Source organism: Lytechinus variegatus, chromosome 7 (assembly GCF_018143015.1).
Source record: "Lytechinus variegatus isolate NC3 chromosome 7, Lvar_3.0, whole genome shotgun sequence".
NCBI classification, from domain to species: domain Eukaryota; kingdom Metazoa; phylum Echinodermata; class Echinoidea; order Temnopleuroida; family Toxopneustidae; genus Lytechinus; species Lytechinus variegatus.
The window spans coordinates 17,340,005-17,367,535 of NC_054746.1; the positions used below are offsets into that span (position 1 = coordinate 17,340,005).

The 27,531-nt window shown below is 34.9% G+C and overlaps 1 protein-coding gene across 3 annotated transcripts in view; it reads left to right on the top strand.

The window, feature by feature from the left end:
• The window catches only part of LOC121418598 (E3 ubiquitin-protein ligase pellino homolog 1-like), a 48,474-nt gene that overhangs the window by 17,729 nt on the left and 3,214 nt on the right, over positions 1-27,531 (top strand). For 2 of the 3 annotated variants that reach the window (XM_041612557.1, XM_041612559.1), the window contains exons 2-11: positions 2,769-2,897; positions 7,959-8,088; positions 9,261-9,302; positions 11,655-11,759; positions 12,389-12,586; positions 17,224-17,409; positions 23,050-23,148; positions 24,883-24,990; positions 25,706-25,825; positions 26,550-26,665. In XM_041612557.1, coding sequence (XP_041468491.1) covers positions 2,769-2,897; positions 7,959-8,088; positions 9,261-9,302; positions 11,655-11,759; positions 12,389-12,586; positions 17,224-17,409; positions 23,050-23,148; positions 24,883-24,990; positions 25,706-25,825; positions 26,550-26,665 — 1,233 coding nt within the window. The remainder of the gene's footprint in view (positions 1-2,768; positions 2,898-7,958; positions 8,089-9,260; positions 9,303-11,654; positions 11,760-12,388; positions 12,587-17,223; positions 17,410-23,049; positions 23,149-24,882; positions 24,991-25,705; positions 25,826-26,549; positions 26,666-27,531) is intronic. The other variant, XM_041612558.1, reaches the window with a different exon arrangement.

Below are 27,531 nucleotides of genomic sequence, written 5' to 3' on the forward strand. Positions count from 1 at the left end.
TCATGAAATCAATGTTGATACTTCATCCGATGACATACATGTACAGACTGACATGCATGTTTCATGCAATGACAGAGTAATTCCTTGGTATACATACTACATGTAGTACATCTGACACCCTCCGGCATACCAGCATTATATTAAAATCATTCTTTCTGAAATGTACATGTGTGTAATGTCGTAAATGCCAGATGAAGAAAATTTGAATTTGAAATGTAAACATTAAACCAGCATTTTATTTAGTCTAGGTATTGATGAATCCGGAATGGATTAGCAAACTTAATCTTTGGCACAATACAAATTTCCATTAAGGGTGACATTAGCATTTGTAATAATTTCATTGCATGATTAATTTTGAAAATTTTAATGGTGCTCTTACAAAATCACATCGACAGTGTTAAATATGTCTAATGCTACATGTAGAAAACTTAATTTATGGTACATACAAAATACATCCTTTAATTAAGGGAGAAGAGAAGTAGGGAATTATTGTTTTCTAGTCTAAAATTGACCATTCTGTATTGAACTACAAGCTAAAGTAGGTCTACTTTGCAAGCAACCTTTCGACACCTTTCTATTTGACAGTTGATGGTTGTCCTTGGCCTAGCAGAGTTCATGCAAGGATTGAATTCATTCTCTACACTGTTGCCTATTTTACAATCTCACATACATGTATGATGGGGCCTACGTGTACACTGTACTAACAAGTATTTTCATACCTACTTGTACTAGGCGAAATCGACATGTACCTGTAAAGAAATTTAGGATTATTTTCTGATTCTGGCACTAGATCAATCTATTTTATTATAATTTTTTTTTAAATGTTATAATGGTCATTTGTAAGTCAATCAATTGGATTCGATTTGTGACAGACTGTAACAGTTATCTTGTGGGCATCTTACAGTTTGTGATATCATACAGAATGCATGGTTAGGTGACAGCTGTTATTCCAATCAGGATATGATTATCAACATTTCCTGAATACTTAGAATATACAGAATGTGATACCAGCACCAGTTCATGTACATGTACCTGCAATAGTGTGGTCAATGTCGTTGACTGTGATCAAGGGCAGATCCGGGATTTACCAATGGGGTGGGGGCACCTTACTTAAAAAACACAATAAGGGGAAAAATAAAGGTCATTAGCAGCATTTTCGCATGAAAATTTTGTCAAGCAAGAAAAGATATCCTCCCAAAAGGGGAGCATGTCCCACCCCCTCTCCTTTCCTAGATCTGCATCTGTTTGTGACTGCATGTGTGATGGTGGAAGTGAGAGAGGGAAGAGGAGGGAGAGGAAAGGGCCCTCATCTGATCCAATTCAACATGAAAATTGCATTTGATATTAGAAATCTTTATTATATTATATAATGTTATCAACTCAATTTCTCTGCTTAGTGATGCTTGCGGGATGTGATGCTTTAATTACATTTTGTATCTCACAATTTGATAGTAGAATAATATCGTGACTTACATAAAATGTTGCATTTATCCACAATAGTGAACAGTATTTGTTCTCTCTTCACTGGTTTTGATCCACCCCTCTACCAGGAAGGCGAACCCTTTGTATGTTTTCATCTAACAAGTTTTAGAATCCATACTGTGTTTGTTTATAAGTATACAGCTACCTGAGTAATGAATCCTCTTTTACTCTGTAACATTTATTACATTTCAGGAAGTGTATGCATAGTTCAAAACAGCCAGCTAAGTTCCTTATTGGCAAGCGGGCTGCATGCAAGGCAATACACCATTACATAGGTGAATGATAATCACTTTGTAGACACAGTTCATCAATACTCTAAATTAATGCAATGGAATTCAAAGAGTAGCTGAAGCTCATCACATGTTTGAAACCTTAATTGCATTGCCAGCGATGTGCTGGTGAAGCTATTATTCAATCAGGGAGAAATTATAATCTTTCATTTGCTTGTGGGCCCTAAGTGCACCGTCTAATGTGAGCACATCATGCAGCAGCCAAGCTCAAGTCACAAGAACGTGATAGGGTCAAGTCTGGGAAGATAAAAAGACGGATTCAGGTGCATTGCTCGATTAATGGAAAAGTCAAGAAGATGAAGAGAGAGACTGAGAGACATAGAGAGAGGAGGAGGACAGAGATGAAGAGAGACCAAGAGAGATAGAAGAGGGAGGGGTTGTTATAGTGACAATTTTTAAAAGCAAGATGCATGGATGCATCAGTCTTCCTGATTAGTCAAGCTTTATCCAAGCTTTAGAAAACATTTCAGATTTTGTGAGTGCTGATGGTTTGAATTATATGATTTGGAACATATATTAAGAAACACCAAATATAGTATATGATTCTAACTACACTTAAATTTGCAGATCATATACTAGTTCAACTGATGTTAAGAGGGGCTTGTCAACCTTTGTGTCCTCTTCTTAATCAGCTTTAGATATTAACATCTTTGTCCACACTGACATCGGTCATTTATTGATAATGTATTGTGTGTGTATTAACACACTCATTTTCACTGTGCCTTGAGGCTTTAGCCATGTCAATTTTATTTCATTTTTTTTTGCACTTGTGCATGAAAAGAGGTACTGGTAAGCTGTATTTTGTCCAAGACATGTCTCTGAATATGAGTATTAGACCGTTCTACTTTTTTTTTAAGGTAATCGTTTATTTTCAAATAAATTGCAGGATGATTTGCTATATATTAAGGCTTCATGGGTGTCTGAAGACAACTTAAAGCAAAAATCTCCAGGGTTAAGATTAATCATAATTCTGGCTATTCTCTTTATCTCTTACAGAAATCCAGATAATTGTGGACTTGGCCACTTGAAGGGAGACATTTTATCAGCTACGTGTCACTATGACGACGATGGCCAGAGGTCATCAGGGAATTTAGCCACAAGATATGGACAGCTAGTAGTACTTGGGTATGTTCCATCTAGCTTTTACACTTGTTTTTATATAATCTTTGTAGTTTGGTTTTTTCCAGGGTTATTCATTATAATGAATTTCATGCAACAGGCCCTCCTATTTATAAACATGACCCACAGATCTGTTAACAGATGGTTTGGTGTAAAAACAAAAATCTGTTTTGAAATGAAAATGATGTGAAAATCATTGGACGTTTCTGAACAGTTGATCTCTACATAATGATGAATATGTTGTTGCATCCCCCCGCAAAATTTTCTGAGAGTATATGTTTTCAATGTGCAGTTGTAGAGACATTCTAATGCTCTGGGCCACAGCATCCTTATTTACATATTATACCCTTCAAAATGGCAGCTGGAGTGCTAGCGTTTTTCACGCTCTACTCCAGCTTTGCTACATCCATTATTCAGAGGGTGTCCGTAAACGCTTAACAGTCCTCGTCAATGCATAGTCGCAGCTGTAAATTAGTTTTTGCCTGCAAATGGCAACTCGAGGGGTAACGGGAGAACGGCAAATGTCAAAGACACTTAAACATGTGTGGATTGGTTTGATTGGTGAGACACCGAGGGATACCATTCTGAATTTTTCCCATTGCTCAATTGTTAGAGTGCATGTGCCCAGCATGCTCATGTGTGAGCGTGGTACGAGTCTGGGATTTAAAATCGTGGGAGCATGTACAGGAATTTGATTTGACTCAGGATCTGGATTTATTCTAGTATGTCTGAGGGTGCTATCTACGTGCCTCAAAATTAGGAGAAAAAGCATTGCTAATGCCATGCTCACATTTGTTCTACGGCGGCCGTACGGCGAGTCGAAAACAGCCGTTTTAACATTTTTTTTATCCAACTACATATAGGTGGTTTGAATAAAAATTTATAAAACGGCTGTTTTCGACTCGCCGTACGGCCGCCGTAGAACAAATGTGACCATGGTCTAATGATGAAATAATTTTTTTTAATTTGATAATCATTGTAACCTAAATATATTTTAGCAATGTTTGAAGTAGATTGGATATGTATTTTTATTCTTTGGGAGTGGTATTAAAGGTTTGTAGTACTGATTGTAATGATGAACAGATGTTTTAAGGATTTTTTTTTAATAAATAAAAGTTTTGTTTTTTCAATTGTAAAATTGGAAAGGAAATGAAATAATTTGCTCTCTTTTTAATTGATGTAGATTTAGTCTTAATTCGGGTATGCTTGCATAGTTACGGCTCATTAATATTTTGTTTCTACTCAGGGAAATTGGTCATCAAAGTTTAAAGGGTAGATAGTTAAAAGTAATTTATATCCCATTAACAGCTATGTAGACCAAAACAAATAAAACTCATGAAAACAAGAGTGGAAACTAGAACAGGAAATGTTCATAATATTCCAATCTCTGCCTACATTTTCCTTTAACAGGAAATGTACACAATTTATTAGTTGATATTTCTGGTAGGAAATTTTGATATATTTGTCTGTATTGACTAGATCTTTTTAAAATCCCATATCAGTATAGGCATTGTTACTTTCTTCAAAGAGCTTGTGGAAAAACTTTTATTTTGGCTGGATGAGCTTTCAGATGCCGTGGCGTCGGTAATCCGTCCACAATTCAAAATGCTTCTTCTTCGTCATTTCAAGTCCGATTTCAATTCTGTTTGCTTTATATGATAGCACTAGGTAGGGGATTCAAAACTTCTACACAGATTTTTAAGCATGAAATTTGCTAATCCCCTTTTTATCGAAATTCACAAAAAATGCTTCTCCTTTATTTGTTGACCGATTTTGATTTTTTTGTTTTCATCTGGTTGAGCCTCATGAGGTTCACCAAACTTCTAAACAGAATTTTGAAATTCTGGTAGGAAATTTTTTATGCGTATTTTTCAATATTCACATTAAATGCTTCTTTATTTGTTGACCGATTTTAGTATTTTTTTTGTTCCATCTGAGAGCTACATGAGGTTCATCAAGGTTCTACACAGAATTTAGAAATTTTGGCTAGAAAATTATTTATGCTAAATAATTGTAATTCATGCAAAATTTATTCATAAATCAGAAAAATTGCTTTTTCTTTCATTTCTTCATCATTTTAAATTGTATTTCTGCAATTTATGTCACCAATATAATTCAATACTGTGTCAACTGGGCTGAAATGAAAAATTGTGTTAAATTTTGTTGCAAGATGCCGGATGAGCACCACATCATTGATGTGCTAATTATGACTGCAGTTCCATTGAAATGTTAATTATAAAGTACCTACTGTATCTTTTTATGTGTAATAAGTCTCAATTGTAATCCACTATTGTTTATCACAAAATTGAAATTTTCAGACACGGTGAATTAATGAAAGAGGCTATAATGGTCACTGTGGTAAATAAAATTTAAATGTCTTTGATTGAATAGGGCCTACTTGTCAGAATTTGATAGAATATAGACAGGATAATAAAAGGATAGTTACTTGATTAATAGTATAGCGAAGGAGCTACATGTATGTGTAGGAACAGCATTTTCCCAAGAAAGATGCATCATTTATTTCACCATCCATGAAATTCCCAAGTGTATCCAACATCTTGGAAACCTGGAAGTTGTGAAGTACCCATTCCCATTTCTGGGAAATCCCCTACCTTGTGTGTGAATTCTCTATCACAACACCATGCTGTGGTTGGTTTGGATGCTGACAGATGCATATGTTTATTATTGGCACTACATGTAATATGGTGTGGTTCAGCAGTAGTGGTCATGCTTCTTAGCATGTTGTATGCATAACCATGGGAACTGTACAGGACAAGGAGGTGTACATTTCTCAAGCCATAAACAAGTACCTGGTACAAATATGCAGTTGAGGGGGCCTATGGGTGTTTCTCTTTAATTTGGGGTGGGGGGTTCAACTTTATTGCTGCGCATATATAGTGCAACCACAAGTTTCCTGAAAGTACTCCTAGTGTGTGTTTTTTTTACATTTGTAAAATGATTGCTTATTTATATACTTATCTTGTTTTGTGCTTTTTATAAGAGAATTATAATAAACCACTGTTTTACTCACCGGTAGAGCTCTTCTTAAATTCAGGCTTAAAAATATCAGCATACATGTAAACTCTGCTTTAATCTGGACGCATGCAGGGGAAAATCATATTAAATGTAGATGGCAGCTATTAATGGTTACTCTCTACCTAAACGTGTGCTTCACAACGCCTATATATTATTAGAAAATTTCTTCAAAGTATCCCAAGCAGCTGTTAAAAAATGCTCACTGAGCCTGACTGAAAAGAACCTTCCACATATGTAAATGAACTTAAGTCATTCTTAGCAAAAGAATCTCTCACACTCTTTTTTTCACACTTCTCATTGTTACATAAGATTTACTTCTTGTCTCTTAGCAACCTGGCTGTGGAGTGAAAATTGGATGTACAGGTTTTGCTCAAATAAATGAATGGAATTAAATGAATTCATGACACTGTTTACATTAATAATCCCTTAAACAAGGGTAAATGTTAAAATATGCCCCTTATCAAATTATTTGAGATGGCTTAAAAATCCAGACCAATATGTTTAGGATACCCTAAACATGTGTGTATATATAGTATATGCATGCTCTTGGGAATCATAATTTTGTTTTTTGTCTTTTTCTTGAAAATAAAAGAAAAGAAAATCCCTAACTTATTTTTCATAAGGCCTAAAAAATAAAATGTTTTGTGGTTCGAAACCCTAAATTTGCTTCATATATTGCGAGGTACTTGCTTTTGACTTGCTTTCTAGCGATATACTGGTATTTCGAGTGCCCCCCCCCCCCTTCAGCCTAGTCTGCTGTGCAAACCCTTCACTTGAGTGAAGGGTCTGAATTGCAGCCTATATACTCATGCCTTGTGTACTGAAGGCAAGTTTTGTATGTGCTAGTCTTTGCGTGGAGACACACTTGTTGATCAAAGTTTCAATCAGGGTCTTTGCCTGCAGACAACTTTCAGCCTGTGAAGCTAGTACCATGTACTATTATATTCTTTTATGGTCATTGACAGTCATAATGATTTAGAAACAAAAGCAGTACCTCAGCTCTGCTGATTTTAATGAAAACATGGAATGTAATATACTCAACAATTTGATAGATTTAGAAATGTACTTTTGCAGATGAAATCAAAACCCCTTTGTGGGTTTTGTTGATACTTTTTTAATCACTCAAAAGTTGAAATTACATACACTGTACAGTGCATGTATCTTAATGATATATGCAGTTTGTTTGGAAATGTTTCAAATAATGTTTTTCATCATGTATAGTTATGATATCCTGTATTTTTTAGAACATCCTTAACCTCTGCCGTAGCCATTCTTAGTATAGGTATGTTGCATTAATTTCAAAACCCTGTGGTTGGTTTATACAAGTTAAGCTTTATCAGGAATCACATCATTTATGTCAATAAGAGCATATATTCTTTTTTATTGTCTAATTAAAAATTTTTTCCTACCGGTACATGTACATATATGTAGGCCTATGCTTATTCTTTCAATGATTGGCTTGATTAAAATCATGTGATTAATCATGTGATTATTATTTTTATGATTATGATTATTATTATTATCATTATTATCGATATCATTATTATTATTATGAATTACATTATCATTATTTTTATAGCTATTGATTGATTGATTTTATTCCTCAAGAATATAAAAGGTGACTACAATGAATTTGAAGAATACCTTGACAGGATAGCCCATAAAAGCCAAAAGGCTATATTCCAATGGGGTCCTATTGATAGTATAAAACCTAAGTGCATCAACAAAAAGTATAATATTAAAGTACATCGTATCATTATCATTAGTAGCAGCAGTGTAATATGACAGTGAAGTTATTTGTTAAATGTGATAATTATTTTTCACATTAGGAAACAAGGAAATGAAATTGTGAATATGATTAATTTTTTATTTCATAGGCATTCTATTTTGAATATCATGTTAAATACTATTATGAGTAAATTAGACATTAAACATTGTGATTGTAAATTGTAATAAAGACAGAATCATGTTTTGTTTGTTATTGCCTATTTGTGATAAATAGCATTTTGACTGTTTTGATTGACTTTGTAGATACAATGGAGTTCTTCCAGCCGGGAACCGAGGTAGAAGGCGGAGCACCTTCGGGCTTTTCAAGAGAGATACAGCTAATGGAGTCAAACCCGACAAACAGTATGAAATCAACGCTTCAAAACAAGGAGAGGTTCGTGAACATAACACCCCCCTCCCAAAAGAAAATGACATCTACAATATGAAAGAAAGAGGATTATCAAAAAAACATCCATGGTCAGTTAATAGTGGGCCATGGAGTATGGACCAACAGTTGTTTTAAACAATGTAAATATTGTGATACTTGCTACATGTATATACATTTTCAAAGTTTCACCTTTTGTTCCATGGCAAATGATTCTACTTTGACAAATATTCTACTTTTGTACCCATATATACATGTAAACAATTTTGACAGCATGTAGGCCCATAGTGCACTATAATAATATATCCATTGTGATCAGTAGGTCATAATATACTGCAATTAAGGGTATTGATTTTGTTTGAGGTGATGTGTGTTAATAAGGGAGTAATTAGGTTTATGGTAATTCCAATAGAATGGGAATACTGATTACTGTTTGATATCCAACAATGTTAACAGCTTGGGTGCTCTTGATACCCTAGCAACAAAAAGGGGTTATGCAAATAATGCAATTTGCAATTCAAAACACAAATAATTTCAGTAAACAGTGAAGATATCATCAATGATTAGTGGGTTATTAAAGATATTGGTAGCCAAATTGTTGTCATTAAATGGAGTGAGATGGATGTTGTTCGTCTTAATAGCAGAACGTAAAATAAAGTAGAAACTGAGTATGATATATATTGTCCTTTAAATAGTATGTTTCCAGTCATGCAGGAATGAATGTGCATGTACATTAACTTGGAGAAATAAACATATTTTCCAATGTAGTCAGATTTTATACAAATTGAATTCACAAAGATTTTCTCAACAACATAAAAGTGAACTACAGACTTTTTGAAGTACTACATTTCATCTTTATCATCTACGTCATATTTATTATCACTATCATCACCCTCTTCATTATCATCATTACTACCATCATTTTTATATCAACGTTATGATTATCATCGTTGATAAGTGATAACATCAGGAGGAATTCTTTATGACTTGAGTCATGAGGACTGAGTCAGGAAGATATGACATATAATTTTGAATGGCATTTGAATGGCACATTGAAATGAATAGAACAATGTGATCATTTAAAAAATTTTAATGGATTTGCATGCAATAACTGATTATGACAGGGTAGCATATAGTCCCCAGGCTTTATGTATGATATACCAATCCATTTCCTTTTCCAGATGAAGAGTAATATTAAGCAAGAATCACCTGTTATCAAGAAGGTAAAGAAAGCAAGATTTCTTGGACCTAGATGCAATAGGACTAACATACTAACATGTTATTTACCAAGCATGATATGGTTTCTTGAAGCAAAGTCAAAGCAATCAAAGAAAGCATATGTTTTTGCAGCATTATGTACAAGCCTGGCCTAACATCATCAAACTTTCTAACTATTAAACCCATGTACATGCATATAGTGTGCTTATACATTCACTGAAAAGTAATTATCAGGTAGTAATTTCTCTTGTTAAAAGATTCATTAAAAAATTAATTTTTTTTTTCTTACAGGATTATGCATGTGTAAGGGCCTATCATCATAAACTTTCTAACATTAAAGTATTACACCACTGTAGTTCTCTTGTAATGTCAAACTGTTATGGCTTTTAGCATCCTGGTTTGGATCATCAACCTGTGACCCGGACATTCACCAGTCTTGATTTCTGTGAAATGAGTAGGACTACAAAATACATGTAGGCATGTTCAGTGTGAAATACCACACTGGTTTATACATGTATTCTGAGAAAGGTTCTCTCACAAGTCTGAGTCAGACAAATTGACAATGAGAAACAGTTGATAGTTGATATTTTCATTCACACTGCACTCTGTAGATGGGTAGTGATCTGTATAATTCCCTCCCGCAGAAATGAATTGAACACATTCTATGGACAATTCGTGCTTTAATAGCAAATTATGTTTTTTTTTCAATTTTTTTTTGGGGGGGTCATGATCATGAAGTGAATATGTGCAAGAACCATTTTTTTAAGTCCGCCTGGTACTGCATTGCCATGGTAACAACATCAAGCAATAAAACAGAGGAAAATGCATAAGATATTGCGTAGCATTGGCAAATATTGCATAGAATATTATAGCTGCATATAAGGCCTACATACATGATGGTCAATTTTATAGCTGTCATGCATGCATTGACCAGTCATCAGAAGAATGATTTTATCATAAGACTGAAAATCACAGAGCATGCACTGGCATGTTATGATCGGTCATATTCACATGTGTGGTATATCATACATTTCCCTCGTCTGTCTAGACTATCTGCATGTTATTACCTGTTAGTCTCTTCCTGGAAATCGGCCTACATGTCATTCAGCACACAAACACTGTCAACAACCTAGTATTAAAGCATGTTCACCCATCCAATCTTTCACTCATCCCTATTGTGTTCCTATATTAGTCATTTGGATCTATTGTGTAATACACTTCTTTTGTCTGCATCAAGGTGAACCATTTAGCATTTGGTCCAGTCAGTCCCTTGGTAGGAAATATGACTGCCCATCATCATCATTGTTTCAATCAATTACAGTATTCATGAGATAATTGCCGAGGCAACTTCGGATTTGGCGTAATGACCAATTTGGGGTTTATACATTGAGATATATTTGGAATACTACATCATGAGAGTGCTTCATAGCCAATCAAAGCCAAGGTTTTTTATGGGGTTGCCATTAAATGATATATTGGTACGCAAGTGGTAGAGAACTTGTCCCCTAGCAATCATGTGTTAAAATCAGCAGTGGTGATACTTTGAAAGATCATTCACAGGTACAAAATAAAGCATAAAAATACATATGTAAGCTACTGCATTGATAAAAACAACATTGCATACAAGTTCTTTTTTCATTTGCATAATTCTTTTCTTTCTCATGCTTTATTTCAGACTTTTCTCTACTAATCATGTGCAAAATAATCACCCCAGCTATGAATGACCCTAATAAAAGCATAACCTTTGAGTTTCACTGAGCATCTGTTTTCTATCCATGCCTTTTCCTTTAAATATATCAAAAGCATGGCATATAAAAATTCACTTAATTCAAAATAAACAAAACCCTCAGTTCACTTTGGAAAGGCCTGGTCCTATTGGCCGACCTACACAAAACGTATTTATACCGGATACAGCGGACAAGCAAAATTTCGGGGTTGCTCCATCCGTTTTCATCCGCTCCAGAAAATGGACAAAATGGGCGAACAATGAAATCACAGTGGACGGATGCTCGATGGAAAAATGGAGCGTATGAAACACTTATGCAAAGAGTACATAATGGATACATAATGTTTTCCAATGGATGGCAAGATTCTTTTCCATTTTACATGCTCTCTGCATCCATAAGGGCAGTGGGAACAAGCCTTAAAAAATTATAAGCCTAAAGTCGCTGACCTAGCGTTCACACAATTTGAGCACTTCCACATCATCGCAACGAAATCACTATAAGCTAAGTGAGAATGATCATTAAAATATTCATTTTTAATGATATTGTGAATATTTCAAGCCAACGTCTGGGCTGAGCCTTTTTATGGATGTGTGAAAATGGTTGATATTTTTCTCCCTCTCTTTTTTCCAGGCAATCAAGAATAGCAGTAGCAAACACACGATAGCATACACTTTATCAAGGCATCAGACGGTGGTTGTAGAATATGCAAGTGATTCCTCAACAGATATGTTCCAGGTAGGAAGAATTGAAAATCTAGGTCCCTTGACACAAACTGAATGTCTGATTGTATGGTTGATTGTATATTGTGGTTATTACAATTAGTTGTAAAGAATTGTTCAATGATCAATTGCTAAGCTTTCCGTTACGGAGCCCTAATGTATGGTGTACATGTAGATCAATTTCATGCTGAATACAGTATGATATTAATATTTTCTTCATGTTACATGTATGCTATGTTGCCTTATTGTTCTTCATGTGTATCATATTAACATCTTGAAGGACTTGTGTATGTAACTGTTGTTTTAATCGTTATGGTCTATTTTATCTTAATAGTCAATCGCACTTTTAAAATGAAATTTGTTTTGAGAAGATGAAAATTTCAGCCGATATGGTAATCCAAGTTAAATAACTGTTCTATTATTGGAAACAGCTTTGTGTTGATGCTCTTTTAAACTTGAAAATCATTAAATTGCTCTTTTGAAATGAAACATGTAAAAGACAATGAAATGAGATTTGCCATACCCAAGTAATTCCAATTAAAATGTGATATATAGCTGTTCTATTATTGGCGAGCATTAGAGTATCAAAGCACACAATGTTTATCTGCCTTGATATGTCTCTAATCCCTCATTCTGACATTACAGATTGGTAGATCAACTGAACCAGTTATAGACTTTGTCGTCATGGATACAGTTCCTGGTGCGAAAACACAGAAGGATTGCGTTGTCTCCGAGAGCACGATATCACGGTTTGCCTGTCGCATCATTGTAGAAAGAAGTCCTCCACATACGGCGAGGATATATGCAGCAGGCTTCAACTCAACAAATAATATATTTCTAGGGGTAGGTATTGTTCATTTACGTTTCGTCCTTTCGCTCAGGTATCATGAGATCAATGAATGAGAATTGACCCCTCTTCCTTTTCACAGAAAGATCATTAAATCACTGTGCAACATTATGTACATTCATACGAACAATGAGATAATAACTTAACGTTTTTTACAGCATTTTTGTGGGTTTTGAGAAGTACAAAATAGACTAATCTGCATGATGTGTATCTTGTTAAAGCAAAATTTGTGGGCTTGTATTGACATGCAAAGTGTATTTCTTTAACTGTTATTTCCTGAGGTTACAGAGGCTTGAATTCTTTCCAGCTTCACTGTGTCGTTATGAAAGTGTTATTGTACCTTTTTTTAAAAATTTTGTCAGTTGTACTCATTTCAATCTCAATGGAAGACATAATTTCTTTGTTTTTTTTTATTGGTTTAAAAATACAAAAAAAAATACTCTGATACTGTTGTGTAATGCCTACTCCAACTATAACTCATTTAAATTCATTGTGTTCTTTGAAAAACAACAAAGACACAATTTCATTCTCGCCTGATAGAACATACATGTATAATGGAAATGAATTGGAAAATAATAGAATGCTTTCATCCAGTTTCCATTTAGAGGGAAATATATCGTGTTGCTAAATATTTGCTATTGATGTATATATGCCATGCTCATATGTATGAATAATTGAGCATGTTAACATGCATATTTAATCATATTTTCTCTTTCTTGCCATTTTGTTGGTTGCCATGGTATTCTTTTGATGAATACATCTCAAAAGTTGCAGTGGATATCAATAATTTCTAGCAAAGGGAGAATGACTGATGGAATTCTAATCAGCAAAATGTATTGGTATTAATTAATTTTCTTTGCAAAACTAATGTGTACTCACCCTTATTTGCTAAAACTGCTAAGAAGTTGTTTCAACAAATAAGGATGCTTGATTATAATAATATTAATGATAATCATAATGAAAGTGACAATGATGTTGATGAGAAATGAAAAGAATGATGTAAATAATTATGATTAGTAATATAATGAGTAATGTAATATAAGAGAGCGGTGTTGGCTCAGTCGGTAACGCGTCTGCCCGTCGAACCAAAGATCGTGGGTTCGAGTCCACCCCGCGGGCGGATGACTGAAGCCAGTGCGTTGTGTGTAAACGTCTCTCCCATTTTTCATAGATGCAGGCTATGTTACAATGGAAAACACTCCGTCCCTCGGATAGGACGTTAAATGGAGGCCCCGTGTAGAGGAGAGTCACTACCTTTGCACGTTAAGAACCCACTACACTATTCGTATAAGAGTAGGGGGAAACCCCGGTGTAGTGGTCCACCTGCATTCCCCCCAATCAGTTATATCGGGAGGAGAGACCTGCGGGTCATAGTGATTCAGTTCGCTTTTCTCCTCCCAGGCACAGGTGATGCCAAAATAATAATAATAATAATAATAATGATAAGGAAAATGATAAGAAAAATGATAAGGACAATTATAGTAATTATATGTTTTGTATAGCACTAATGTTGTCAGATATGATACTCCTGGTGCTACAAAATAAAGATGATACATTTCTTTCAAATGTAATCAAAATGTGTCAAGGTTATGACATATTTTTCATAAAATGTACTGCTGAGAGTGTAAAGCAAAAGAAGTGTTAATAATTGAATATGATGGTATTCCTTAAGACTTTCTCCTTCTATACTCCTGTGTTAATATTGAATTTTGTTGGTATCAGGCCTGCAATGTAATCAGAGCCCTCCTTCTGGATTTCCTGTCAAACAGTGACAATTCCTCTGCCGAGCTGTTACTCAGAAACCGCCTGCTCTCAGACGATTACTGACGTACGCTGTCTGTAATCTAATTCCAGTGTTCATCAGGGATTAAGCGCTTGGGATGGCTTCTCACATACTGAATCATGTCATAATTTGTGATTATGTGTATTTCCTTATTGTCTGTGATTCATAATGTTCTTTGTCATAGTAGTCATTCAGACATGTATCATCCCAGAATGATGTGCATGTATTAGAGTAAACAAACACCCCAAAAAAAATAAATAAAAAGAAGAAATGTTCAGACATTAAAGAATAGAACTTGTATGGCTTTCATGGATTCCCCCTCAAAAACATGTAATCCGAATTAAAAAATTTCGGATCTAATGAAAATTAGGTTCGTTACTTCTGAACTAGATGTAGTGCAGAGTGATTTTGTCTTGATGATAGTCATGGTAACTTCAATGGGTAAATCAGATGAAACTTGAGTATGGACTATATACAGTATTTGAGAATCTTGTTGAATAATTCCAAGATGAGATCGAGTGCACCTTTAATGTGGACGAAGTCCTCCTAATAATAGCAGCAATCAAATAGCCCATGCTATTCTGGTCCTCGACTTTCCATGAATAGAAAGAGTGCCCGCCCAATCCACACCCAATCCACAGCCACAATTTCATGACAAGGTATTATACTGGTGACACATTGTCAAATCAACCATGGCCCAATTAAAGAGGCAGTCCACCTCAAGTTGGTTTGGATAAAAGCAGTAAAATCAAGCGAATATTTTAATGAAGATTGTTTGGTAAAAATCCATCAAGGAATAACAGTTATCCTAATTTTAATGTTGAAAATTTGTGATGCATTATGTCATGTGATCAGTTAATCAATGACATTGTTTTTTATAATGATTTGAATATGTATGTTTCATCAAAGTTTATATGAAATAATATGTCTGATTATATAGTTAATGTTCAGGTGAAATTTCCTTCAATTATTTAAGATACGGTAATGGTGCTTCACAGATCTCTTTAAATCAGAAACAAATAAAGTAAATGATCTGTTGCACACTTTCAGTGGGATAGTATGAGAATTCGCAACAAAAAAGTGTGTTTTTAAATGTATTTTTTGGAATTACATTTAGGCCGCAATGTAAAGAAACAATAATTTTAAAAAGGGATTATGACATAGACAAAAAAAAATTTATGATCTGAAAAAATTGACACACATAATATCCAGTTTCTTGTTGCTCTCAAAATTTTTGGACTTGGATGAATTCATTTCACACAAGTATGGAAAAGGACAAAAGCTCTATTATTTGTTATTCTTTTGCTCAAATAATTTTTTTATAGTGCACAAACCTATAAAACCTATTTCGGCCTTTTTTCACAAGAGTGGTTTTCGGAAAATTTTTGGTTGGCTTATTTCATATATTCATACATTGTTGTAGGACAGATTTCTAAAGTGCATGAGACAAAGTAATGCATCTTAGATTGTGTCTTTTTATATAGTACTGGGGAAAGTTTGTCGACCTCAACCCTTCATATTTCATCCTCCAGAAAATAAAACACACCATCGCAAATTAGATTCTCTTTGAAATTTTGCATTCATCTTCAATGGTACGGCTGCTGGTACATGTAGGTCATGTAATGTCAGTGGATTTACCTCAAGGCTGTTCAGTATTGTCAATATTTACTTCCTATACCACTGACTGAACTGTATACATGTAGGACTGAACTGTATAGGAATGAACTGTATAGGAATGAACTGTATAGGAATTCCCTCACCAGCTAGTTTGCAGCATTAGCCTTTGTTTCACACATTTTTCTTGATGAGACTGTTACCGATCTTCCTTGTATGCATCCTTTGGTACAAGAGGGTTATTTGAAAAAAATAGTGTTTTCCAAGAGAATGTTAGATGTAAAAAATTAAGAAAAAATAATGTTCTTTACAGATCAACTTTTGCACATTTTCCTGTAGAAAAAATTATGACACTGATGGATTTCCATAGAGTTACGATTGAATGGATCAATCATAACTCTTTGTAAGATGGGGCCCGGAACTCACCCTGTGTGGTGATGGTATTAACATAACACCAATGGCAAAATGAACCTGGAAGGACGTCTATAACAGGGAAGGAAGGAAATTGAATTTTGATGAAATCTTGAATATATGAGAACATTAAACCATGGGTACTAGTGGCTCCGAGTAGTGCCTCTATGATTATATGCAGAGTGGGATATAAATTTCAGGAAAGAATATATCTATGCCTTCACTTGGAGGAAGTGATATCTGCAGGAGTTGGAAGAAATATTTGGCAAAATGGAAGTCACTAATATGGCAAGAAAATATTTATGTGATGAAATAAAACTGTAATCTATTTGCCAGTATGCTAGTACCAAATGACTGACAATATATCAAGCCGGGGTCTAATGGTGTACAATGTCAAGTTTGATAGTATCAGAATGTTGTGATAGAGATCTGGGGAATAATCCTTCTGCTGGTGGTTTATTAATTTCCTGTTCAGTTGAACAATGAATATCTTTTTTATCTGAATCTTACAGTTTTTAGTTGTCATTTCTAAGATTTTGGCCTACATTTGAGAGTAGATGGCAAGAGGTGGATGGTAAAAGTGATAGAGATTGGAACAGTGAGGAGGGGAGGGGGAATGGAGGGGGAGCAAAGGGAGTGATGGGCTCTATGGATTTTCCATTGAAATTCTTGCACCAATTTATGAATACAAACTTTTATATTTCTGTAGAAGTAAAGATAGAGCTATCAAGAAAAAACTAGTTGTTCATTGCTTAAAATCACTGGTATCAAACTACAAAAATGAGCAAGTCTGTTAGATCCTCACTTCTCTTACTTTTATTCTAGGAGAAAGCATGCAAATGGAAAACGGAGTCTGGAATGGATGGGTTAACAACCAACGGTGTGCTTATCATGAGACCTAAAGGAGGTTTTCAGTCTGATGCAACACCCGGGGTATGGAGGGAAGTATCGGTATGTGGCAATGTATACTCACTCAGGGAAACAAGATCATCACCTCAAAGAGGCAAACTGGTAAGAAATTATTTAAATCTCTCATTCCCATTCATGTTTCTAACATTTGTGTAGTCTTTAAAAATATTTTCTTAAGCAAGTTTTGGAACCTCACATCTAATTTTTACAAACATTATGACTCTTTTAGGGTGTGCTTTGAAGGGGCTGTTTCATAAAACTTGTTGTAATTAACATTATAACAGAGTGCAGCTATTGAAATTCTTCCATTCAGTAAACTAATTCATGCATTTGTTAAACTAGTCTCTATGGGACAGGACCCAGTTTTTACATTATTGTTATTTCCATCAGCTGAAGTTGAAAAGTTATTAATATCTTATTACCAACATCTTCATAAAATGGCCCCAAGATTTCTAGTTATAGAGTGTGAAAAGCTTTTGTTCTAACAAGTAAACTACTAGAGTTATCTGGGGCTCTATAGGGTGGTTTGATTATTCCATGGTTTGTGTGTGATACTTAGCCAGAGTGAAGGGTCTTAGTATATCACATACAAGTATTCTTCAGACCAACTCTGAGAATAATTTCATAAGTTCATATGATGTGATTTAAATGTTCAGATGATTTGATCCCTCTTCCTTTCGAATTTCCTTTCCACACAAAAACAAGTCATGCCTTAAAGAATTATTGAGGTGCTCCATTTGGAAGTTTGTTAAATACAAAGACTTGAGCTTGATAGGTGGGGTACCTCACCAATTAAAAAATACCTTGCCATTTCCTCATGGTCCATTGTGGAAATTGATATAGACATGTGTGACTAGATTGTAGTCAGATTTAAGGGGAACTGAACTCCGAGAATAGAACTCTCCCTCCCTCGCTTGCTGTGAATCTCTTGCCACAGGCCAACACGGATTAGGATTTATGTACAGTATAGACCCTCGGGCCTTCAAGTTTGATATTCTTAGGGCAAAGCCACTTTGCGATTGTAGTTTAAAGGTCAAGTCCACCTTAGAAATATGTGGATTTGAATCAATAGAGAAAAATCAGACAAGCACAATGCTAAAAATTTCATCAAAATCGGATGTAAAATAAGAAAGTTATGACATTTCAAAGTTTTGCTTATTTTTAACAAAATAGTTATATGAACGAGCCAGTTACATCCAAATGAGAGAGTCGATGATGTCACTCACTCACTATTTCTTTTGTTTTTTATTGTTTGAATTATACAATATTTCAATTTTTATGAATTTGACGATTAGGACCTTCTTGCCTGAACCACAAAATGTTAAGATAATGGAATTCCACGTGTTCAGGGAGGAATGAAACTTCATTTCACATGACAATGATGAGAAAATCAAAATATTTCATAAAATAAAATACAAAGGAAATGGTGAGTGAGTGATGTCATCAGTTCCCTCATTTGCATACCGACCAAGATGTGCATATAACTGTTTTGTCAATTGAAGCGAAACTTTAAAATGTCATAACTTTCTTACTTTACATCTGATTTTAATGAAATTTTCAGTGAGCACTATGCTTGTTGAATTTTTCTCTTTTTATTCAAATCAAGTTTTTGTTGGGGTGGACTTGTCCTTTAACTGGGGCAAATGATGAAGGGCACAGCACATCTCCAAGGGCATTGAAAGGGGCATCAATGGCAGTCAATGGGGTATCCACGGCCATGGTCCTAGATGGCTATGGATCAAGATAAACCTGGTTCACTTTCATAAAACAATTCGAAATATAATAGTTACACCCTGCTTGTTACCGTACTACAGGAAATATCTACGTTTAGGTTCCATATTCCATGAGGCCAGAGGCTGAGTGGAATGTGGAACCAGAATGGAGATATTTCCCGTATTTCGTAAGAACAAGCAGGGTTAACGATTTTATCTCGTTAAGTGTCTCCTTATAATATTGCAGAATAGGGGATATCAATGAAATAGAACTTAAAAAATAGCCAAACCATTTATTTTGAGAGTGAAATTTGAAAGAAAGATATTCATGATATCCTTTGATGAGTGGATACTATGTGCGACCATGGGGTCTCAAAAAGCACCCTAAACACGTATTTTCAATATTCTAATAGCCAATTTTTATATAGCGCTTTTCCCAGCTTCAACGGCTCAAAGCACTTTACAGCATATTATTACCCCTGAAATATTGGCTTGTGAAACCCTACCCTTAACAAGTATTGGAAACCAAACAATACTCTTGGCAAGTATTCTCGAATTGACCCCCTAAACAAGTACAGTGATATTTCTATTGTTATGTCACAGACACTGGTCGTCGGTACCTACATCATTGGGTTTAGTACCACGTCCTATATCTCGCGCAAAGCGTACTCTAAACAGGGCAAAAAGTACATCCTTTTTGAAACATTTTAGTCTTAGTTTTTTTACACCCTTGCAAATTTGACCCTAAACACTTAGTTATCCTAGCGAAAATAGAAACCCTTTTTTCATTATTTCATTGTTTATGAAACCCTTATTACGTTATGTGCCCTATCTTGAAAATGACATCCTTTTTACATGTTTTTTGGGGCGCGCATGGCTTCCACTCGTCAATGTCCCCCCCCCCCCCCCCCCCCCCGGAGTAGTAGTTAAGATATAATGCTGGACAATTCATGTATAGCTACCTTTTATGGTTCAAATCATTTCTAGATCATTGCAGATACGAAATAAGGCAGTTATTATGATTTGTTAATGGTTATAATGTGATATTTTTTTATTAGCAGTCTTTATAAGAAAGTATTATCCTTGGTCTCATTCTCCAAAGTCCTTGTTTATTTGTTTCATACAATACCTACTAGATTTTCATGCTGGTACGAGAAAACAACGTACATTTAGCTCTAAATATGAGAATCTAGGTTTAGGTTAGATTAGGTTAGATACCAGGGCTTGGCTTATAATTATGCTATAGGGCCTATGTCTCTATTATTTTGGAAGAAATTGAAATTTAATATCAATATCTTACAATATTACATTTCTGTTTAATACCTGTCTCTAGAAGGAGTAGTCTCAATTAGGGAGAAAGATTTGACCCTTTGTGACATTTTGTACCAATTTCCTTGAAAATATCTGTTAATAATGTAAAGGGAAATTGGTACATGTATGTTCCTTAGAGGAATTTAAGGAAATTGTCAACATTTCTTGGTTTTCAGGATCAGTGAGGTCGATATTGCTGTAGAAATGAGAAAGAAAATTATTATTTTCAAGAGAAATGAATGACTCAGAACGAGAGTGGGAAAGCACTCAACACTGTTCTAATCCTAGGGCAAGAAAACACACACCAGGATTGACCTCTGAAAAGTTTGAATACAATACAGGTTTAAAGCAAAATCACATCATTACATGTCGTTATGGGATTTTCTTTCCTTTTCCCTCAATTCTATACTGCTATTTTGTGTGGGATTCTTGTTTTTCTTAAATTTTCACATATCTTGTAATAATATTCCACCATGTTATTCAAAAATATATTCATTCCACTTGGATGCACACACACTTTTAGGAACATTATGGCAGTGTTTTCTCTCATTAGATATTCATCATTTATGCACTTCCTATTAATAGTAAATGTTCCTCATTTGGTAATGTGGATATAATCTGTTGCATTTCTGTCATATAATCTTGAGGGAATTGTTTCATACATGTAGGTATAAAGGTTTTTTGTCAAATCTGACATCGTTGAGACTCACTTGTGTGCCCCCTTACGTCCTCTCTATGATCTCTATAATGGGCACTTAGCATGCGTTTTTGTAATCAACTCTCAGCGATTCTGCCTTGCCTAACCCCCATACGTGTTGAGGTGCATGTCAGTAAGATGGGGTATATCATACATGTCATGTAGTATCCCATTGAATAGCATTGTGAGCAATTTGCAACCAGTGCAGCATTAGCATTGAAACAGGGAATCCCTGATTGAAGGTTACCTCTAGTCCAAAACGGCCTTCATGATTTTTTGTTGTTGCATTTATCCTTGAAATACAAAGTGTGGGTAGACATTGTGAATTTAGTCACTGATGTAGTATTTGGAGGGGATGGGGATAGCACCCCCCCCCAAAAAAAAAAAAAAATAATGAAATAACATAAAAATAAAAATGAAGATAATGAATTTTCATATGAATTTCTCCATGATTAAAGGACTTTTTCCTTATAAGCTTGAACTATATACTTGTTTGTATGTTTTTCCTTTTTCGGGGGGGGGTACCTTGATCCAAATGAAGTTTGGAGGGAATCCACAAGAATCTCTAAAATTTCACCTAAAAAGTTGTTACCATGGCAATGATGTCTGCCCTCTTTCCCCACCCTTTGTAAATATTATGTACATGAAGTTTATGTATTCAACTACAACAAGAGTATATGATTGATAATGATAGATTAAAGAAACTCATATCTGGGCCAAAGCACTTTTTTTCCCAGATGGAAATTAGAATTTCCCTATGATGACTGTACCCATTGTTTTGTTTGTCATAACTTTTTTTATACAAACGCATTACTGGGAATGCATTTCTATTTCATTATAAATTGTATGAGCATGTAGCGACAGGTCTCCCTTGGACCATTCTCTTGCATCCTGGATTTCGCTATCAATTACAAGTAATTCAAATCACCATGTCAAAAACAGAAAATGACTTGTTGGCAACAGGAATTCTGGTTGGCATTATTAGGATGTGGTTTGGTGCATGGGAATATGCCAGCCTAACAATACCTTGTCTCAATAAACCAGTGTACAACATGTAGGCCTGGGGAGCGTTTCATGAAAGGACTTGTCAGACGTTTTATCCGACAGTTACTATAGTAACAGTGCTTCTCAACCAATCAGAATCCAGGAAAGTTGTCAGATCTGACAACTTGTCGGACGAAAATATTGATGAAACGCCCCCCCTGTGTGGCGTTTCATGAAAGGACTTGTCAGACATTTTATCCGACCAGTACCAGTTTATCCGACAGTTACCATAGGAACAGTGCCTCTCAACCAATCAGAATCATGGAAAGTTGTCAGATCTGACAACTTGTCGGATGAAAATATTGATGAAACACCCCCCTGATGTGTGGATAATACTTTTTTTGTACAAAGTAACAAAATTTAGAATGTTACTGTAGAGTGAATCATCTTGATTTATCACAATTTTTATATGGAAGAAAGTAAGCAATGCAGGGACAGGAGGTACATTCATATAGACCTTACAATTTTTTGTTATTAGTCTGAATTATACAGTAGTTTTATCTATCTTTAATTGAGAAATATGGGAATAGAATATTTGTTCTCATCCTTAAAGGCTGATTCAGATTGATACAACTTGAAATGTGAAGTCAGTTATTTATGTAAATAATGAACAGAATTACTAATTATTTTGATTCAAACTTGTTTTATTGCTTTCTAAAAGAGAAAAAGAAACATTTTGAAATGAAGGATGTCCTTCATTATATATTATGCAACTCAGTATACTCGACTGCTGTTAAACACTGATTAGACCTTGGGGATGGCTACAGTACTCTGCATCTTATGGTTTGCTTGTATTTTTGTCTTTCCTATTTTCCTCTCCCTGACCATTGTTATACATGTAAGCATTTAATTTACATTTGAATGCAAAATTACCTTTAAATCACTGTATAAATACATACTATCTTTGATCTTTTCTTAAATCTTTTTTTTAATTTTCATGTGATTGTGAGTTTTATAAATGCTTAATCTCTTTTATAGATTGAAGATGAAGACAATATACTGGAGGATGGTACGTTAGTTGATTTGTGTGGTGCAACGTTACTATGGCGATCGGCAATGGGACTAGTCAATACTCCAGTAAGTATCATGTGTTTATCCTTCCTACCAGAGCCATGTATTGCCAAAGACAAAGATCGAGGGGAGGTTCACAAAGAGTTAAGTGTGACTGAGATTCATGTTTAGGTGCAAATGCAAACTTGATATGTTACACACGGTCTTTAATATTGATTAATACATAGTTGAGCGCATCCTAACATGCTTTCTACTTCCATGATTTTACCAATGCAGTGATGCCTTAATAACGTACACAACTTGGTATTTAAGTGTGATTCTAAGTCATACTTAAATCTTTGTGAAACGCCCCCCCCCCCCCCCCCCCTGGATTCTTTCAACACCAAATCCATTTCTTGTACCCTTTACTGGACAGGACTTGTTTAGTGACCCAAGATTCTCTGACAAGAAGAAGAAGATCCTTTAAAAAATGCAACTGCATATAAATGATTGTGACATGATGAATATCTCATGAAATCTTTATAATTAGCTTAATTAGATTGAAAGTTATTTCATTATCTTGGCCTCTTGTGACTATGCTGATATATGTGGGGGGGGGGATTCTGGGAGAGAATAAGGATTCTAAATTCTGTAAAGACTCAATGTATGTCAGAACAGGTATTTGTAATAAATAATGAGATATGATTTGGTGCAAAAATGTTAGTGTTGTCTAATGCTCTACTTAAAATTTTGTTTAATTTTTTTTCTCTTGATATTGTAAATGATGATGAATCTGAGTTAGATCATTTCCAGCCCTTGGTCCGTTAACATTCTTATTTGTTTTTTCTCATTGGGATAGTACACATTGTTTTCTATTATTTTAATTTCTACAGTAAATTTATTTTAAGTCATTTTGTATTTATAATTGTCCTTGAGAGGGGGAGGGTACATGGTACATGTATATGTTTTTCTTTTACATGAAATACATTGCGAGCATCATAATCATATTTTCCTAACATGGTGCAGTCTATTCTCTGATCCCTCAACACACAATGACCTCTTCCATCCCCGAAGCATGAGATATCAAAACTGCATGTACATGTACAGACAGGTTGTTAAATTGCCTGTCAAAAGGGGTTAGGCAAACATCATGTCCGACAGAACAAATGTTTGATTTTACTTAATATCTCACAATTCACTGGATGCACTCATCTAATCAAATGAAAGAACATTGTGTGTTTTCTGATAATCAATATGAAAATTGCCTGCAGATGGCCTTTGGGGGCTAATATGGTAGCTATGTTGGTTTTTATGCCCTGGAGATAAATAAGTCTGACTTGTCTGTTGTCAGTCTAGTCTGTCTGTTCATCTGCCCTTCCGTAGACCTTCCTCAAATTCTGTGTGATTACTAAAAAAATATTGGATTGTAGGTACATCACACACCACACTATGCAGCAGGGCAAATTTGAATTAGGAGTTTGCAGGTCAAAGGCAGCATACATTTTGGTTTCTTTATGTAATTTCAAACATCATTTTTGGCATATTATCTGTATAAGTACATTATATTGAAACACAGGTTTACTATTAACAGCTTGATGTATTACAAGAGGGTATATGTGTTCAAGGGGGGGTGTGTATTTTTCAATCTTTCACTTTGTATGCCTGGCAATGTTGATTTTTAGCACCCTTTTATTATGTAGACCTGTATGCTCCAGTTTTATTCACAGGTGATTATCTTGCACCAAAGAAAGATTGTAATTCTACTCAAACTTCAGAATGACTTCATTTATTTATAAAATCTATTTTTTCTCTTTCTTTCAGACACAGAGGCATTTAGAGAGGCTACGTCAAGACATTAATGACACAAGGCCGCAGTGTCCTATAGGCTTTAATACATTAGTCTTACCAAAAAATAGACAGTCTTCTAAGGTAAGCTACATTACATTTGTATATAGGAAGAAATAAACATCCTTGGAATTCCATCATTTGTTTGTTTGTTTCTTCTCAGAGCAGATGTAATGCTTTTTCGACAGGAAAATAATGTTTGGTTTTGGATGAAATGTAGGATTTTGGAGATGATTTGATGTCATATACACTGGTGCTCAAAAGTTAGTGAACCCTACCAGAACATGAACATCTTTGAATTGTTCAAGTTCTGCCATGTTTTAGATATTTAGTTGTGAAGTCACAGGATAACATATTACATTCAATAAAGTTTTGTTCCTTTGGGCTTGTCGAACAGTGTAGTGTTGTTGTCTACTTTCAGTACCCAGCATGAAGGGTACATTTTGTGGTGGGGTACGCTAACGTTTGACACAACTGTACACAGAAATATTTGAAAAAGCTATGTATGTAGCGTTTATTATATCTTTTAGATAAATTAGATGTACATTATCATCACAGTTTAAGATATATCTTTCTTGAAAATGTTACTGAAAGAATATTTATTTATACCAATCCTGTGTTTTATTTTCAACTGTCATTGACACCAGTGGACGCTAATGGAAGAATGAGCAATTTCAGTGAAAAAAATCTGTATCTGTTTGATGCCACATTTATTCTCAAACTGCATTATGTTATACCCCTTTAAACATGTCACTGCAAACCCTGTTTTTCAAATGTGTCATTTCATTGAATATTACAGGTTATGGAGGAGAAGCAACCCTATGCATATTTAAAGTGTGGCCATGTCCATGGATATCATGTATGGAACAGCATTGATACATTGAAGAATACAGAAAGAATGTGTCCAATGTGTAGAGAGGTAAGAATTTTTCGAGTAATACAGCTCCCCCCCCCCTTCCCCACCTGAATGTTAACGTTAGTGGAAAAAGGTGCTAAATTCAAACCAGGTACAGTAGATTGAGATTGTTTTATTTAGTTTGAGTGCTATCATCTAATTAAGCTTGCTTATTCCACAAAATCTGCACCATATACCCAAGTATGAATAGAAAAAACTTTTGTGAATTCGAGCCATTGGGATTTCTGTGTCTGTTTAAGTAGCTTCCTTGGGAACTTGGCAGCACAGCTTTCTGCCACCTAACACAAAACTGATACAGTCAATCACATAGGAAACCTTTTACGTCAATCAGTCATAGTGGCTGACCTCATGGACAAGTGAAATTACTCTCAGGCCATTTTTGGTTACCATGGAGATAATGGCCCAGCAAGGATTCAAACTCTAAATCCTGAGTTCAATGCTACAACTTCGCAGTCCTGAGTTCAATGCTCCAACCACTGTACCAAAAGACCCATCTATTTGATATACATGGTCTATGTTTAAACTCCTGGTAGGTGTTTCATAAAGCTGTTCATAAGTTAAGAGTGACTGTAAGAACGACTGGTGATCCTTTCATGTGGTAAATATTCATTGGCAATGGTTTAGCGCATAAGAAAGAATCACCAGTCGTTCTTAAAGTCGCTCTTAACTTACGAAGAGCTGTATGAAACGGCCCACTGTAATCTTTGCTATTTCATTCCTACCCTAGGTTGGTACATATGAGGCTCTTATAATGGGTAATGAAGCGAGTTTCTATGTTGACCAGGGCCCTCCTAGCCATGCCTTCTGTCCATGTGGACATGTATGCTCTGAAAAGTCTGCAAAGTAAGTATCATTCTAGTCTCCTGTTTCTCATTTAAAGTTAAATACTAGTTGTGGTAACAATCTCAAAATGAGTTCAAAGAGAATCCAATGAAATTACCACCAAAGTGTTTGTATGTATATATAAAAAAATATGTTCCAAGTAGCTGCGGAAGAAAATGCGTAATTGCTGAGAAATGAGCAAAATAAGCACGGAATTCCATAAAATGTCAGGTATTTTTCCAAACAATATTAATACACTGTCCCACATCTGCCTTTTTGTGTTAGTGATCATCAGAATTATCAGTTTTCAGCTAACAATTTCATGATTTCACAAAAATAAGATCTGTGCCAGATCTAGATGTATGATAATATTTTGGCAATTAAACTTGATTTAAAGCACTTTCTCATGAAATAATTGTTTGTTGCAACTACTGTCTTTTACCTTTTACTTCACAAAATTCACATAGTAGGTAGAAAAAATGATGGGGGAAAATTTATCATCATCTTCACAACATTTATTATGAGAAAAGGGTATTATGAAGAGAAAAATGGATGCTCTTTGAGATGTTTTTTAATTTCCCCCTTTTTTCTTTTATTGTTTGAATAAATTCCTTTCCAGCTATCATTACTGCATGTTGGTAAAAAGATGAACAGTTTAATTAAGAGCACTAGCTCCATTATTTATGAAAGTCTACTCTTCGCACTGGGGAGACTTATGTGCCCCGTATGTATTCCATACTATCAATTAAAAAAAAAATCATTCATTTCAACTGAACGTTTGATATAATTCTTGAGGTTCTGTGAACATATGCATACAAAAATAATAATTTTATCCTTATTGAGAAAATGCACCTTTACAGTTATGTTATCTTTGACATTAAAAAAAA